This window comes from Phascolarctos cinereus, unplaced genomic scaffold, assembly GCF_003287225.1.
Source record: "Phascolarctos cinereus isolate Bilbo 61053 unplaced genomic scaffold, phaCin_HiC Scaffold_726;HRSCAF=1367, whole genome shotgun sequence".
In the NCBI taxonomy this organism is placed as follows: domain Eukaryota; kingdom Metazoa; phylum Chordata; class Mammalia; order Diprotodontia; family Phascolarctidae; genus Phascolarctos; species Phascolarctos cinereus.
In genome coordinates this window covers 372,457,026-372,470,437 of record NW_027556098.1, presented here as the reverse complement: position 1 = coordinate 372,470,437, position 13,412 = coordinate 372,457,026, and the positions used below count along the sequence as shown (strand labels likewise).

The 13,412-nt window shown below is 48.4% G+C and overlaps 1 protein-coding gene across 1 annotated transcript in view; it reads right to left on the bottom strand.

Moving 5' to 3' along the window:
- The window catches only part of SLC9A1 (solute carrier family 9 member A1), a 73,236-nt gene extending 60,749 nt beyond the window's left edge, over positions 1 to 12,487 (bottom strand). Inside the window, exon 1 of the mRNA XM_020983239.2 lies at positions 11,045 to 12,487. Coding sequence (XP_020838898.1) covers positions 11,045 to 11,390 — 346 coding nt within the window. The 5' untranslated portion in view covers positions 11,391 to 12,487. The remainder of the gene's footprint in view (positions 1 to 11,044) is intronic.
- Positions 12,488 to 13,412: the final 925 nt, after the last annotated feature.

Here is a 13,412-nt window from a genome sequence, read left to right as displayed (position 1 = left end):
AGACAGGCCTGATTCAGATGTTTGCAGGGAGGAGCGCTGCACTGGGAGACACAAATGGAGATGACTCAGTAAGAACCCAGGCTCTGGGCCTCCAGAGCAGTTGCTCCATAACACCCAGCTGCAGGCCGTGGCTGGGACGGGAGGCATGATGAAGGGAAGCCAACCCCAGGCTTCTGAGGGGCCCACCTTAGCTTCAGCTCTTCTCTTCCTGTGGTAGATTTCTTCGGAAATGAAGCCACTTCTGGGGTGGCAGCTTTGGGCTTTATATTTTGGAAGGGCAACTTTAGGACATAGGAAACTATCTCAATTTCTGACAAAAGCCAAGAAAGCTTTGAAATACAAAAGCCTTTCAAAGAAAGAAAGAAAACTTCCCAGCTCCAAACTTGAACACAAAATTGTGAAATATCACAGCTGGAAGCAACTTTCTAACATAGATGCTACAACACAAAGCGTCAGAGCTAAAAGAGAAACCTCAGAAGTCAATGCCAGAGCCAGGAGAGGCCTAGCATGTAGGGTGTCAGAGCTGAAACTGGCTTCTGAGATGATCTAGTTTAACCCTTTCATTTTGCAGATGAGGAAACTGAGGGCCAGAAAGTGAGAATGACTTGTCTGAGGTCTTATAACAAAGTTGTGGCCCAGGGCCAGCTCCTTGGCATTAGCTGGAGGTCACTGTTTTCATTCTTTAGGCCCAGCCTGGGGGAGGTAACAGCAGGGAAGACCCAGGCCCAACAGGGCTCCAGCCACCATTCCCCCCTCCTCCCTCCCCCCTTTATTACAGGTTCTTTTTTTTCCCTAAATTTTATTAGTTTATTTTGATTTATCAACAATCACTTCCATATGCTTTTGAGTTTAAAATTCTTCTCCCCCTTCCTCCCCATCACCCTCCCCAAGACAGCGCACAATCTGATATAGGCTATACATTTACATTCCTATTAAACATATTTTCACATTAGTGAAGTTGTAAATAAAAATTAAAACCAATAGGAGGAACCATCAGAAAGAGGAAACAAAACTCAACAGAAGAGAAAAAAAAATGATAGCGATTCAACTTCCATACAGGTCCTTTTTATGAGCTATACCATGAAGGAGGAGGGGAGAGAGAGAATGAAATAATTATGCCACCTTAGCCAGGCTGCTCTATAGGGAACACCCAGGTTCAGGGTCGGCCCTTTCCCCACAAGCTCCTCCCCTTACTTTCTCGTCTCCTCCAGCACCATCTATTGGAGAAGATACATCAATCACCCCCCTTCCTCCTACCCCTTTTCATCCCCTTTCACAAAGGAAGTGGCATTTCCACCAAAACCCAACCCAGGCCTACCCGCACAGGGCTCCAGACTTGCCTTAGGCCACATCACAAATTGTGGTATCTGTCCAAACAGCTCCTCCCCACCCTAGAATCCCAATAGTAATCACCACATTCTCAAAGATTTAAGCAGGCAGCTAAAAACTCCTACCTTCTAAAACCAAGGGCATCACCTGGAAATCCCCAAGTGTGTTTCCTCCTTACCCTCAGAGTAAGGTAGACTGGGGTTTTTTTTGGTCCAAGTAATTCACTTGTGCCAGCCGCTCCAAATCTCAGGGAATCTTGGTGCTTCTCTAGTCCAAGGATAAAAGAAGGTAACCCAAAACTCTTCCCTTTCTAAAGACCAACAACATGACCCACTGTATAAAAGTGCTCTCCCGCCAGCAGTAACTTTTCAACCCCTGAATCTTTAACTGTCCCTAGGCCAAAGGGATGTCCTTGGAGGGAAGGCCCAGACACTAGGGAAAGAAAAAACTGTAGTTGATTCCCTAGGGTTTTGATTTTAGTTCCATAGTATTCCTGCTTTCCAATTTATCAATTTCTACTCTAATTTATGTCATTTCCCCTGTTGTGCTTATTTTTGGGGATGCTAGCTGGTTTTAAAGTGAATGAATCCTATCATTTTCTATTTTCCTAATGTATGTTTTTATGGGCATAATTTCTCCTTTGAGGATTACTTTCACAGTATCCCAGAAATGCTGGCATGTTGTCTCGGTATCATTATTGTCTTTCACATGGTTATAGTTTTTTTGACTCCTTTTTTGACACACTTGTTGAGCAGGGTTTCATTATCAAGTCTCCTTTTGGGTCTGTGTCTTTTGCCAGTGCTCTCAGTATTGATTAATATTTATATTGTTTTGTGACCTGAAAAGGATGTGTTTAATAAATTTATTTGCAATTGCTCTAGGCTCTAACATGTGGTCTATTTTTGTAAATGTGCCACGTGGTACTTTGAGAGATATGTATAATCTTTAGTGGTCTCATTCAGAAGACACCATAAATTTTTTTGGCCTAAATTCTCCAACAGTTCAGTTTATTTTTGTTTACCTGTTTGTTAAATATATTCAGCTCTGAGAGAGGAACACTGAAGTCTCCTATTATGTGTTCTTTTGCAATTAAGCTAGTTTTTCCTTTATGAATTTAGACGCTATATCATTTGGTACATATATGTTTAACATTTATACTGGCTCATTGTCTACAGTTTTTTTAAGTTATGAAATCAGGTCTGTGCTTTTTTTTTTTTACATTTGTGTCTTTGATATTGAATTGTTTTTATCCCCCTTCCTCTTTGGGCCAAATATTGACTCAGAGCTCTAAGAAAGGGCCTTGGCAGGGAGCTAGGTGGGGAGGGGAAGTCGCTATTTCAGAACAGGAGCCAGCTGCTAAGGAGTGTGGTTGTGCTGTCCTAGGGATTGGGTCCAGGCCTAAATAGGCACAAAGCAGATAAAGCTGAGACTGTCAGGTTCTCTTGGTCAGCCACTGTGGAACTCCTCTGGAGAGGGGTCCCACACTCAGCCAGTCCAAGTCTTCTTGGCCTGATATAGTAGAAAGAGTACTAGACTTGGGGCCAAAAGCCCAGGGTTTGAGTCTGGGTTCTTCCGCTTGTCCGTTGCGTGACGCTGAGCAAGGTACTTCATTTCAACGAGGGAAGTTGAACAAAACTGTCTCTCAGGTATCTTCCAGCCCAGAGAGTCTCTGTTGTTAGGTTCCTCTCAGCTCTAATATTTTCCAGTTTTAGAATTCTCCATTCTCGGGTTCCAACCAGGTTTGACATTTCTACATTTTAGCACTGCCTTTTTCTAAGAGCTATGAATGACCTGCCATCCTATCCACCTATAATTCGCCAGCAGGCCACCACCAATCAAGCAAGTGCTTAATGACCACCTCCATGCAGAGATTGTACAAAGGTGCCCCCCCCATTGGATTTCCGGAGAGAAAAATGACTCCACCACCTTCCACTCATAAAGTCCTTTATAGCTTCCAAAGGACTTTTCCATCTATTATTAGATCTCTGTGAGGTAGGTGAGGCAGCCATTATCCCCATTTTACAGATAAGAAAATTGAGGCTCAGAAGTGACTTTGCCAGAGGCCATGTAGTCATGGCCTGGACTCCAGCAACACACAATTTATTAGGAGGGAGGGCATAAACCAGGGAAAGGCTACACATAGTGAAAGAAGAAATGTGAGAAAGCACAATACAGCAGAAAGGGCACTAGATTTGGAACCAGATCCCAGTTTGAATCATCTCTGCCTTACTTATTTTGCAACAGTAGGCCAATCACTAAACTCCTCTGGGCCCAATCTGTAAAGAAGACAGTGTGGAAAGAGCCATGGATTTGGGAGCCAGAAGGACCTGGGTTCAAATGCTACCTCAGAACCTGATTAGCTAAGTGGCCCTGGGCAAATCATTTAGGTTCTCTGAGCCTCAGGAGGGGGGATCAGATGGCCCCTGACGTCCCTCCCAGCTGCTCTAAATCTCTGATCTGGTATCACAAGGCGATAATTCACCACCAAATAAGTGCTGAGAGGGAGACAGAGACACAAAGAGAGACACCCCCCCCGGGTTGTAGTGGTCAGGGAAAGCTTCCCAAAAGATAAGGACTTGGAGCTGGGTCTTAAAAGATTTGGATAGACAGCAAAGGTGAGAAGAGAGGGGATTCCTGGCTCCACAGACAAGTTTTTAAATACCCTCCACAGCCAGGGATGAGGAGCCTTCAGCCTTGAGGCCACATGTAGCCTTCTAGGTCCTTGGGTACAGCCTTTTGACTGAGTTCAAGTTTGACAGACTAAATAAAATCTGGATTCAATCAAAGGGCCACACTTGAGGACTTAGAGGGCCACATATGGCCTCGAGGCCACAGGTTCCCGACACCTCTCCTCAACCTTGCCATCTCCCCTCCCAACTACAGACCTTCATCTTAGTTCTTAAACAGCCCATATCCTTTTGCCTCTCTCCCTGCTGCATCCCTCACCCCTTCCCTGCCTGATTAAGAAGACAACGCTCCTCCAACAGGGAGAGGCAACAATTTAGGGGTGCAAAAAAAAAGGTCTGTTTCCAGGCCTGCAGAGGAGACCTCTGGTAATCATAGTGAGAGGCTAGAGTGCTTGCTCATGGCCTGCATGACTTTGAGCTAAGTCAAGGCAGGGACTGCAGCTAGTCTTCAGGTTCTTCACGAGTAGAACAATACTGTAAACCTGGACAGTCCAGCCTCAAGGGATTGCTATACAAATGCAGTGAGGCAATGTGCAAATACACCTCAAAAAAACCCCAAACATAAGTGGAGGGAGGTTTGCAGACTACAAGGTATAATGGAAACTCTTGAGCATTGGTCAGAGGATAAATAGAGCAGCTTTACTATCTATTAGGCTTCAACTGAACAGGGTCCTGGTGTTCCCAAAGATCCCTGGGTGTTAAAAACCAAGCTGTTATCACGCAGTTGTAGGAGGAAAAGTGGCCTGTGAGTTTTCAGATGAAGAAATTAAAAGCTATGTATAATCACATGAGAAAATGCTCTAAATCACTATTGCTTACAGAAATGCAAATTAAAACAACTCTGAGGTATCACCTCACACCTATCACACTGGCTAATATGGCAGAAAAGGAAAATGATAAATGTTGAAAAAGAAGTGGGAAAAATTGGAACACTAACGCATTGTTGGTGGAGTTGGAAACTGATCCAACCTTGTGGAGAGCAATTTGGAACTATGCACAAAGGGCCATCAAACTGTGCATACCCTGTGATCTAGCAACACCACTACTAGGTCTGTATCACAAAGAAATCATAAAAAAGGGAAAAGGATCTAAATGTACAAAAATATTTATAGTAGCTCTTTTTGTGGCAGTCAAGAATTGGAAATTGAGGGGACACCCATCAACTGGGGAATGGCTGAACAAGCTATGGTAATAGAACACTATTGTGCTATAAGAAATGATGACCAGGTAGATTTAAAAAAAAAAACCTGAAAAGGTTTACATGAACTGATGCTGAGTGAAGTGAGCAGAACCAGAACATGGTACACAGTAACAACCATGTTGTGCTATGATTAACTATGATAGACGTAGCTCTTCTCAGCAATAAAACGACCCAAGACAATTCCAAAAGACTCAGGATGGAAAATGCTAACTACATCCAGAGAAAAAACTATGGAATCTAAATGCAGATCGAAGCATACTATTTTCACTTTTTTGTTTTTTGTTTTTCTTTCTCGTGGTTTTTCCCTTTTGTTCTGATTCTTCTTTCACGACATGACTAATTTGGAAATATGTTTAACATGACTGTACAGGTATAACCTATATCAGATTGCTTTCCATCTTGGGGAGGAGAGATGGAAGGAGGGGTGGGAGGAAAATTTGGAACTCAAAATTTTACAAAAATGAATGTTGAAAACTATCCTTATACATAACTGGGGAAAAAAATACTATGGGGAGGATGAAGAAAGAAAAATGGCCTATGAGTTAGTTGAGACACTTAAGCTCGGTTCTGGCTTTGCCACTAATTCACTGTATGACCTGGCCAGGGGATCTGTCATAGCTAGGTAATCTTTAAAGGGTCTTCCAGTTTCAACATCCTACAGTGTTCTAAGGTCCCTCCCAGCTTCAACATCTTTCCTTCTAACAAAGGATGGTGACAGTCCATTTGTTCTAACAGACTACTTTTTAAGGACCTTCTCTGATGTGCCCTGTTCTAAAGTTCCTGCTAGCCCAGGTGCTCTAAAGTCTCTTCCCACACCAACATCCCTGTCCCAAGTCCTCTTCTGGTCCTTCCCATGTACGTTTCCTGCTCTAAGGCCTCTTCCAGCCTAGATATCTTGTGTCCCAAGGCTCCTTCGAGTTCAGACACTGATCTGAAGTTCCTCCTCAGTCTTGCTGGTCTTTGCTCTCAGGTCCGTTCCACCTCTAATATTCTCTTTTTCAAAGGCCCTCCCTAGCTGCAACATGCCAATGATTATATGATATTCTTAGTAGAGCCTTCTAGTTCATTCACACAGCCAAGTGCCTTCACTGAATCCAATGCCTCCAAGTCTCCCACTGCTCACAGCACTGGCTAATATATCAATCCTGGACTTCCGGGAACACATTCTCAACCAGCCAGCAAGATCCTCAAGCAAAGGCTGCGAGGCCAGGGCCAACAGCGGGACAAGGGCCTAAAGGTCAACACTAAAACTGTAAACTATATATCTGAGTATTAGTAAACTACTTACCCCAAAATCTAGTTTCTCTCAGGTCCACAGAATCTTAGAGATCAACCAGTCTAATCCCATCCTTCTATACAAGTGGAAACTGAAATCACAGAGAGCACTGCTCTACCAATGAATCTGAGGTCTCGGAACCACACACAATTTTCATCTGCATAACCCATTACTTCCACCAAAGGACAAGGCAGAGAGTCCCCTCCCTAGAGGCAGCTAGATGGCACAGTGCATAGAGTTGGGAAGACCTGTTCAAATCCAGCTTCAGATACTTTCTAGCTGTGACCTGGGGCAAGTCACCTAACCTGTTTGCCTCAGTTTCCTCAACAATAGCAACCTACCTCCCAGGGCTGTAGTGAGGATGAAATGAGACAACTTTTGTAAAGCACTTAGCCCAATCGCTGGCATGTAGCAAGAGTTTAAGAGCTTGTTTCCTCCCTTCCTTCCTTCTCAGAGAGAGAACAAAGCTAACAGAAGGGAATTTTCCCAGTTCCACAGAGTGAGTCAACAGTGCATTAGGGAGAGAACTTGGGAGCCTTTTTTTCTCCATCCAGGAAGCTATATAAAACAAGGGGCTTAGATTGGATGATTCTGAAGGTCCCTTCTAGATGTCATACTTTAAGCACGCACTAAAACCCACGGGAGGTCCCTCCTGGCTCTGATGTCTGTTCTGAGGCCCCTTCCAGCTCTGACATCCTATGTTCTAAGTCACATCCCTTTCACTTCTAACACTGTATGATTCTAACCACCTCCTCCTACAACAACCACCCAAGGCGTGGTTTGCTGATGTGAAGCTTTGGGATAAAAAGGAGCATCATGCACAGCACTTTCTATTCTTAAAGGAAGGGGGCCCTGCCAGGGAAACAGCTGCCTTGGACGGCAAGAGAAAAGGCAAGGCCCTAAAATGGCCCACTCGATCTCTTGGGTGTCTGCTGGTACAGTCAGCGGAACCAGCCTTAGCAGCCCCAGGGGCACCCCACCTCACCTCTAGCTTATTAACTCCCTCGAGGGCCAGCCTGAAACAACTTCAGGGAAAGGGACAAAGTCCATAAGCCACACCCCCAAACCAGCCGCGGCAAGATTCCCTGGGGCAGGATACTTAAAATCCTAGGATCCTGGGGTAACACTTCAGCTGTCATGGGTTAGAGATGATTGTTTGTGAATACATGGTTAAGTGTTTAAAACAGGAGGCAAGGGAAGGTTGAAATGGAGAGCTGTCTCATAACCTATAGTCTCAGTGGGGTCCCCTGAATCTACTGGCTACCCCCTTCCCCACTGTATGATGGCAAAAACACTAGGTCTGCTCTGGGCTCAGCTCTGACCCCGTACACCCCTGGCACCTCACTTCTCTCTGGGGCCCAGGTGTCTCCTCCATAGAATTCGAGGGGCTGGGGAATCTAGCGTCTCTTTCCAGCCCTAAATCATACGCTTCGATGACGCTAGGCCCCAGAGAGCCTTTTCAGTGTCGTGGGCAATTCATTACAAGCCTGTGGGAGGAGTCCCCAGCATCCTAGGGACTCCCCTCCTCACCGCAGACTGGTCCGCTAGGAAAGCAACCCAAGCCCAGGTGCAGCTATCACCCTGTTAGGAAGGAACTGGGCATGCTTACTCCAGGGAAGACTTAGTGGGCCATGATGGCAGTTGTCAAGCATTTGAAAAGTCGTCTCCAAGAACCAGAGGGCAGATCTATGAGGAAAGGTTAAAGTAGAAGAGGCATAGTAAGTAGCAGGACAAACTTGCTACAATTAGAATGATGTCCAAGCAGAATGGGCCACCTTAGGATGTAGCAGGCGGTCCTTCCTGGGAAGCTCTCCAGCCAAGGGCTGGCTGACCATTCATCTAAGATGCCGTAAAGGGTATTTCTGTGCCCTGAGAACCTAGGGCAGAGCAGGTTCCCCACCCCCTCCCTGACCTTAGGGGTGGCAAGGTGGTGCAGTGCATAGAGTGCCATCCTGGAATCAGAAAGACTCATCTTCATGAGTTCAAATCTGGCCTCAGGAACTTCCTAGCTGGGTGACCCTGGACAAGTCACTTCACCCTGTTTGCCTCAGTTTCCTCATCTGTAAAATGAGCTGGAGAAGGAAATGGCAAACCACTCCAGCACTTTTGCCAAGAAACCCCAAATGGAGTCACGAAAAGTCAGACATGACTGAACAACAACATAAGGACGTTTCCAACTCTGAGAATCAGTGGTATGAGAACTTACGCCTGGGGGAGATACTCGGGTCTTCGGCTGTTTTTCAATCAGTTCCACTTGCAGGGGTGGTAGTAAGTGCTTAGCCCTGCCTCACACACAGAGGCCCTGCCCAGAGGTACCAGTGGGGGGAGGGGATGATTTTTTACTTCTATTTATTTACATGCTGCTGAAGGCTCTTATCATGGACTCAGCCACACCAAGGTGCCCCAAAGCCAGAACCTTAATGCCCACCTCCATGCCTCTGTACAAACTGCCCTTGGCTGCCACGGGTTCCCCCCATGCCACGGAACGTGCTCCCTCCTCGTACAGGCCTCTTGGAAGCCCCGGCTCCCTTCAAGCATCAGCTCAGGTACCACATCTCCAAAGGAGGCCTGTCCCAAGCCCCTTAGCTGCAGATCCCCTCTTCCTCCTTAAATTACATTTACATCTTGTAAAACGTAAGCTGTTGGAGGCAATTGGTTCTCGTTTCATCTTCCTCTTGGTATCTCTGGCACCTAGCGCACTGCCATGCTCATTTTTTGTGGGGCTAGACTCATGATTCCATTGACACAGAAAACCCCGGATAAGAAAATGCCAGACAACTGTTTGGTAACTTAGTCGTAAGAGAGGTGCTGAGAGCACTGAAGGGTGAAGGACTTGCCCAGGGTCACTCAGCGAGTGCAAGGTCAGCAGCAGGACTTGAAACCAGGTCCTCCTGACTCTGATTCTGAGGCTAGCTCTAATCCAACTGCATCACCACACCAGTCTCCTCAGGCACTTAATGCCCAATAGATTAAACTGATTTATAAGGCAACTAGCATGGTCTCCACCTCAAGAACCATCCCTGTTTTACAGAAGGTGAGACTGGGGCAGAGAGAAGTTCCATTCTGCCAAGGTCACAGGATCGTCTGGATCAGAAGATGAGGCTGCCTGCCTCCAGACCTCGTAAGTAGGTCCTGCTGCCTGCAAGAAGTTCAGCTGCAGTGGAGGTACCAGAAAGGTAAGCTAGGACCAGGGTGCCAGGCAAGGTGGCCTTGCCTGGTTGCATATCATATACCTATCCCAAATTAGCTATACAGGGAATCAGAGAAGACAGTACAACTTTTCTGCATCACTATCCAAAACCTAACATCCTGACATCACCCCTACATGTCCTTGGGAAGGTAGGAAGGTTCTCCACCAAGTCCCTGGAACACCCAGGTCACCAAAACTCCCAGAGCTGGCCCAGGGCAAAACCAGCTTAAAAGGCTCCCCTGACGCAAAACCAGTCAGACTACTGGGATGGCTGGGCATGACAGGGTCCAGACAGGCTGGTCCGTCAATCTCCCATGTGACAGTGGCTCAGTCCACCTGGGCCTCTCCAGGGAGGAGTCACTTTTTAGCCACTAATCCTCCCCAGCCACCCTCACCCAGGTCAACAAAATCACTTCTCAAAGCAGGATGCCCCATCCATAGTGCTAAGGACCTTCATCCACCCATCCCCTCAGCTCCGGCAGCTCCCAGGCCAGCACCATGGCCAGGCACAGGCTGAGTTTTAAGAAACAGCTAAGTATTATACACTCGGGACTGATCTGGTAACCAGCCAAGATCAGACAGACTCCTCCCCAAGCACAGATCCAGCTCAGAGATTCCCAAGGTCTACCCAGCCCCATAAGCTGAACAGAGGACAGCATTATAGACACACAAATCATCTCCAGGCTATTCCCAATCTGGCCAGGATGCAAAGCTGACTGCTAAATCTTTGGAAGTGGAAGGAAACATCTGCATTCCTGAGTGAGCCTCTGAACTCCTAAAGCCCCGGTGGCTGAGACAGCTCAGGGTTCCCAACGTGGGTAGAGGATTGGTGAGAAGGGGGAAAACAAACTCCTGGGAAGATTCCCAGCGCACCTAAGCATGGAGTTCACCTGGTATTCAAGCAAGCCAGAAAAGACATACAACCTACCCAGGGCCTCAGTCCCACAGATCACTGCCACTAGGCAAAATGGAAGGTGTCCACAGCAAAAACAAAGAAACAAAAAAGACCACGTTCCTCACCACCAAATAACCATCTGGCAATTTGAACCCCAGTGAAAGCCCCCTCTTCACTAGCCTTAACACACACAGAAGGCACAACCAAATCTGTCCCTTAGGCCTGCCCATGCAGGGAGTAAGAGCAACATTTCCCCACTACTGTCAGAGATCCTGGACCCCTCAGTAATGTCGCAGACCCTGGAGAAAACAGCCCTACTGAAAGAATTTGGACTATGGACAGCTGGCCTCAGAAACCCCAGGCAAGGGGGAGTGGGGAACTCTCCCCAACCCACTGGGGTGATTCTGTTGCACAGTACATCCTCCAATCCCTGCTGCCCAGCCCAGATACAAGTCACACAACATACCCAGCTTCATAAGACAGGCTAACAGGATCCAGAGGGAGATCTCGAAGGGGGTCCGCACGTGAGTATAATCGATGCCAAGGACGGGAAATGGCTTGCGAGGCTTCCCATGAAAGGGCCCCGAATGGTTGGTCACCGGGTGGACTTCGTGGCTGACCTCTGGTGGAGCTGAGGTGACATCCCCATCGCCAGGGCCTATATACAAGCCCATGGTGGACACCTTTGAGGTCACTGTATTCTGCAGCCCATGGCTCCTCAGTACTGGAAGCAACCCTAGCAGGGCAGCCACCACAAACACGGAGGGGAACACCCGGAGTGGGGACAGACCACAGAAGCCAGGCCCCGGCATCTTCTTATGTTGTTCTTTAAGGGGAGGGTCCCTCCAACCTCAACAAGGGAAAAGCAGGATCTGGGGCATAGGCAGCAATGAATCTAGGGAGAGGTCTGGAAATCAGAGCCCAAAGATAGGAAATAAACTCGTTGAGGGGGGTGGGGGGTGGGGGTGGAATAAAGACAAAAGAAAACAAGAATTACTAAGAAAAGTTCATGTTTTAAAAAATTAAGGAACTGCTCTTCTTAGAGGGAAGAGAGTTGTGGGGCAGGTGGAAAGGGATGTGCACAGACTAGGGGGGGAAGGAGGGGAGAGGAGACCAGGATTTCCATATGAGGGAGGAAAGGAAAGGAAAGCTGAGGAGTCTGGGAATCCCGGGGCAGGGGAGAGGAGAGGGAAGAGGGCGGAGGGCTGGGATTCCCAGCTGTGGGCAAGAAGAGAGAGCTAGGTCTCCCCTCCACCAAGGAGGAGACTGGCGGGAAAAGCAGAGGGAAGGAGGGAAGGAGGGAAGTTAGGAGGCCAAGTGGGAAGGAGGAGGTAGCCCAGGGAGGCAGGAGAGGGAAGGGAGGCTGGGACCCCGCAGCTGGGGAGGGAGTCAGAGAAGCCTGGAAGCTGCAGCCTGGGGAAGGGGACAGAGATGAGGCTAAGACCCCGGCAGCTGCGGAAAGGAAGGGAGGAGAGGCTGGGACCTAGTAACTGGGGAGGGGGGGAGAAGGCTGGGACCCCCGCAGCTGGGGAGAGGGAGGAGGAGGCTGGAACCCCGCAGCTGGGGAAGGGGAGGGGAGGCTGGAACCCCGCAGCTGGGGAAGGAGAGGGGAGGCTGGAACCCCGCAGCTGGGAAAGGGGAGGGGAGGAGGCCGGGACTCCGGGCAGGTGAAGGAAGCCCGAGGACAGGGAAGAGGCCGGTGGCCGGGCGTGCCGGGGTGAGGTTCCCAGAGAAAGGGTGGGGTGCGGGGGCGGGGAAGGGGCTCCGGCCGCTGAGGGCGGCTCCAGAGGGCCGAGACAGCCCGCGGCAGCCGGTAGCCAGCTGCGTGGCCCCAGCTTGGCGTCCCCGGCCCTACAGCTCCTGCCGATCCCCAGTAGCTTAGGCTCCAGCTCCGGCAGCAGCAAACTAAGCCCACCGTCAACCCGGCACCGCCTTTTATACGTACCACCGAGCGGCCGGCGCGGCAGGCTAGAGAAACACCAACAGAGCCCGCCGCGCTACAGCGCCTCTTAGCGGCGCTTCGGGGAGGTGTGCAGGGGGGCGGCAGCCGGCAGCTGCCTTCCCTTACTCTTCCTTCCAGTCCGAGTCTGCACTGAGGACATCAGGACCTAGAATCCATCAATACTGCTCTGCGCCTCAGTTTCCCCAGAGAAACTCCCTGGAAATTGAATGGAAGAACCGCCTGAAGTGTCAGGGGCAGGGAGGTAGGGTGTAACATTGTAGTCATTGAGCCTGTCACAGCATGTATTTATTAAACGCTTACAATGTGCCAGGCACTGTGCTAAACCTTAGGCATCCCAAGAAAGGCAAAAACAGTCCCTGCCCTCAAGGAATTTGCATTCTAATGGGGGAGACAAACATGAAGCAAAAGGTGCATATGCTATATGGAGTGTGTGGAGGGTAATCTCAGAGGCAGGAGATAGTACTGAAGCCGAATCTTTTTTTTTTAAGGCAATTGGAGTTAAGTAACTTTCCCAGGGTCACAGAGCTAGTAAGTGTCAAACATTTGGTCTGAGGCCAGATTTGAACTCAGGTCCCCCTGACTTCAGGGCCAGTGCTCTATCCACTGTGCCACCTAGCTGCCCCGAAAGCTGAGTCTCTAAGGAAGCCAGGCAAACTAAGAGGCAGAGGTAAGGGGGTGGTCAGTGAGTACAAAGCCATAGGGTAAGTCATAGGTAAGTCATAGGTAAGGAACAGCAATCAGGCAGGCCATTATGGCTGGGAGTAAGGCGTAAGAAGGCTGGTAAAATAGGAAGGTTCTTCTGTAAACTGAATGTTCGTTAGTTTTGACCATTTATCAGTTGGTTAATGGCTATTATTTTTATAAATTTGGG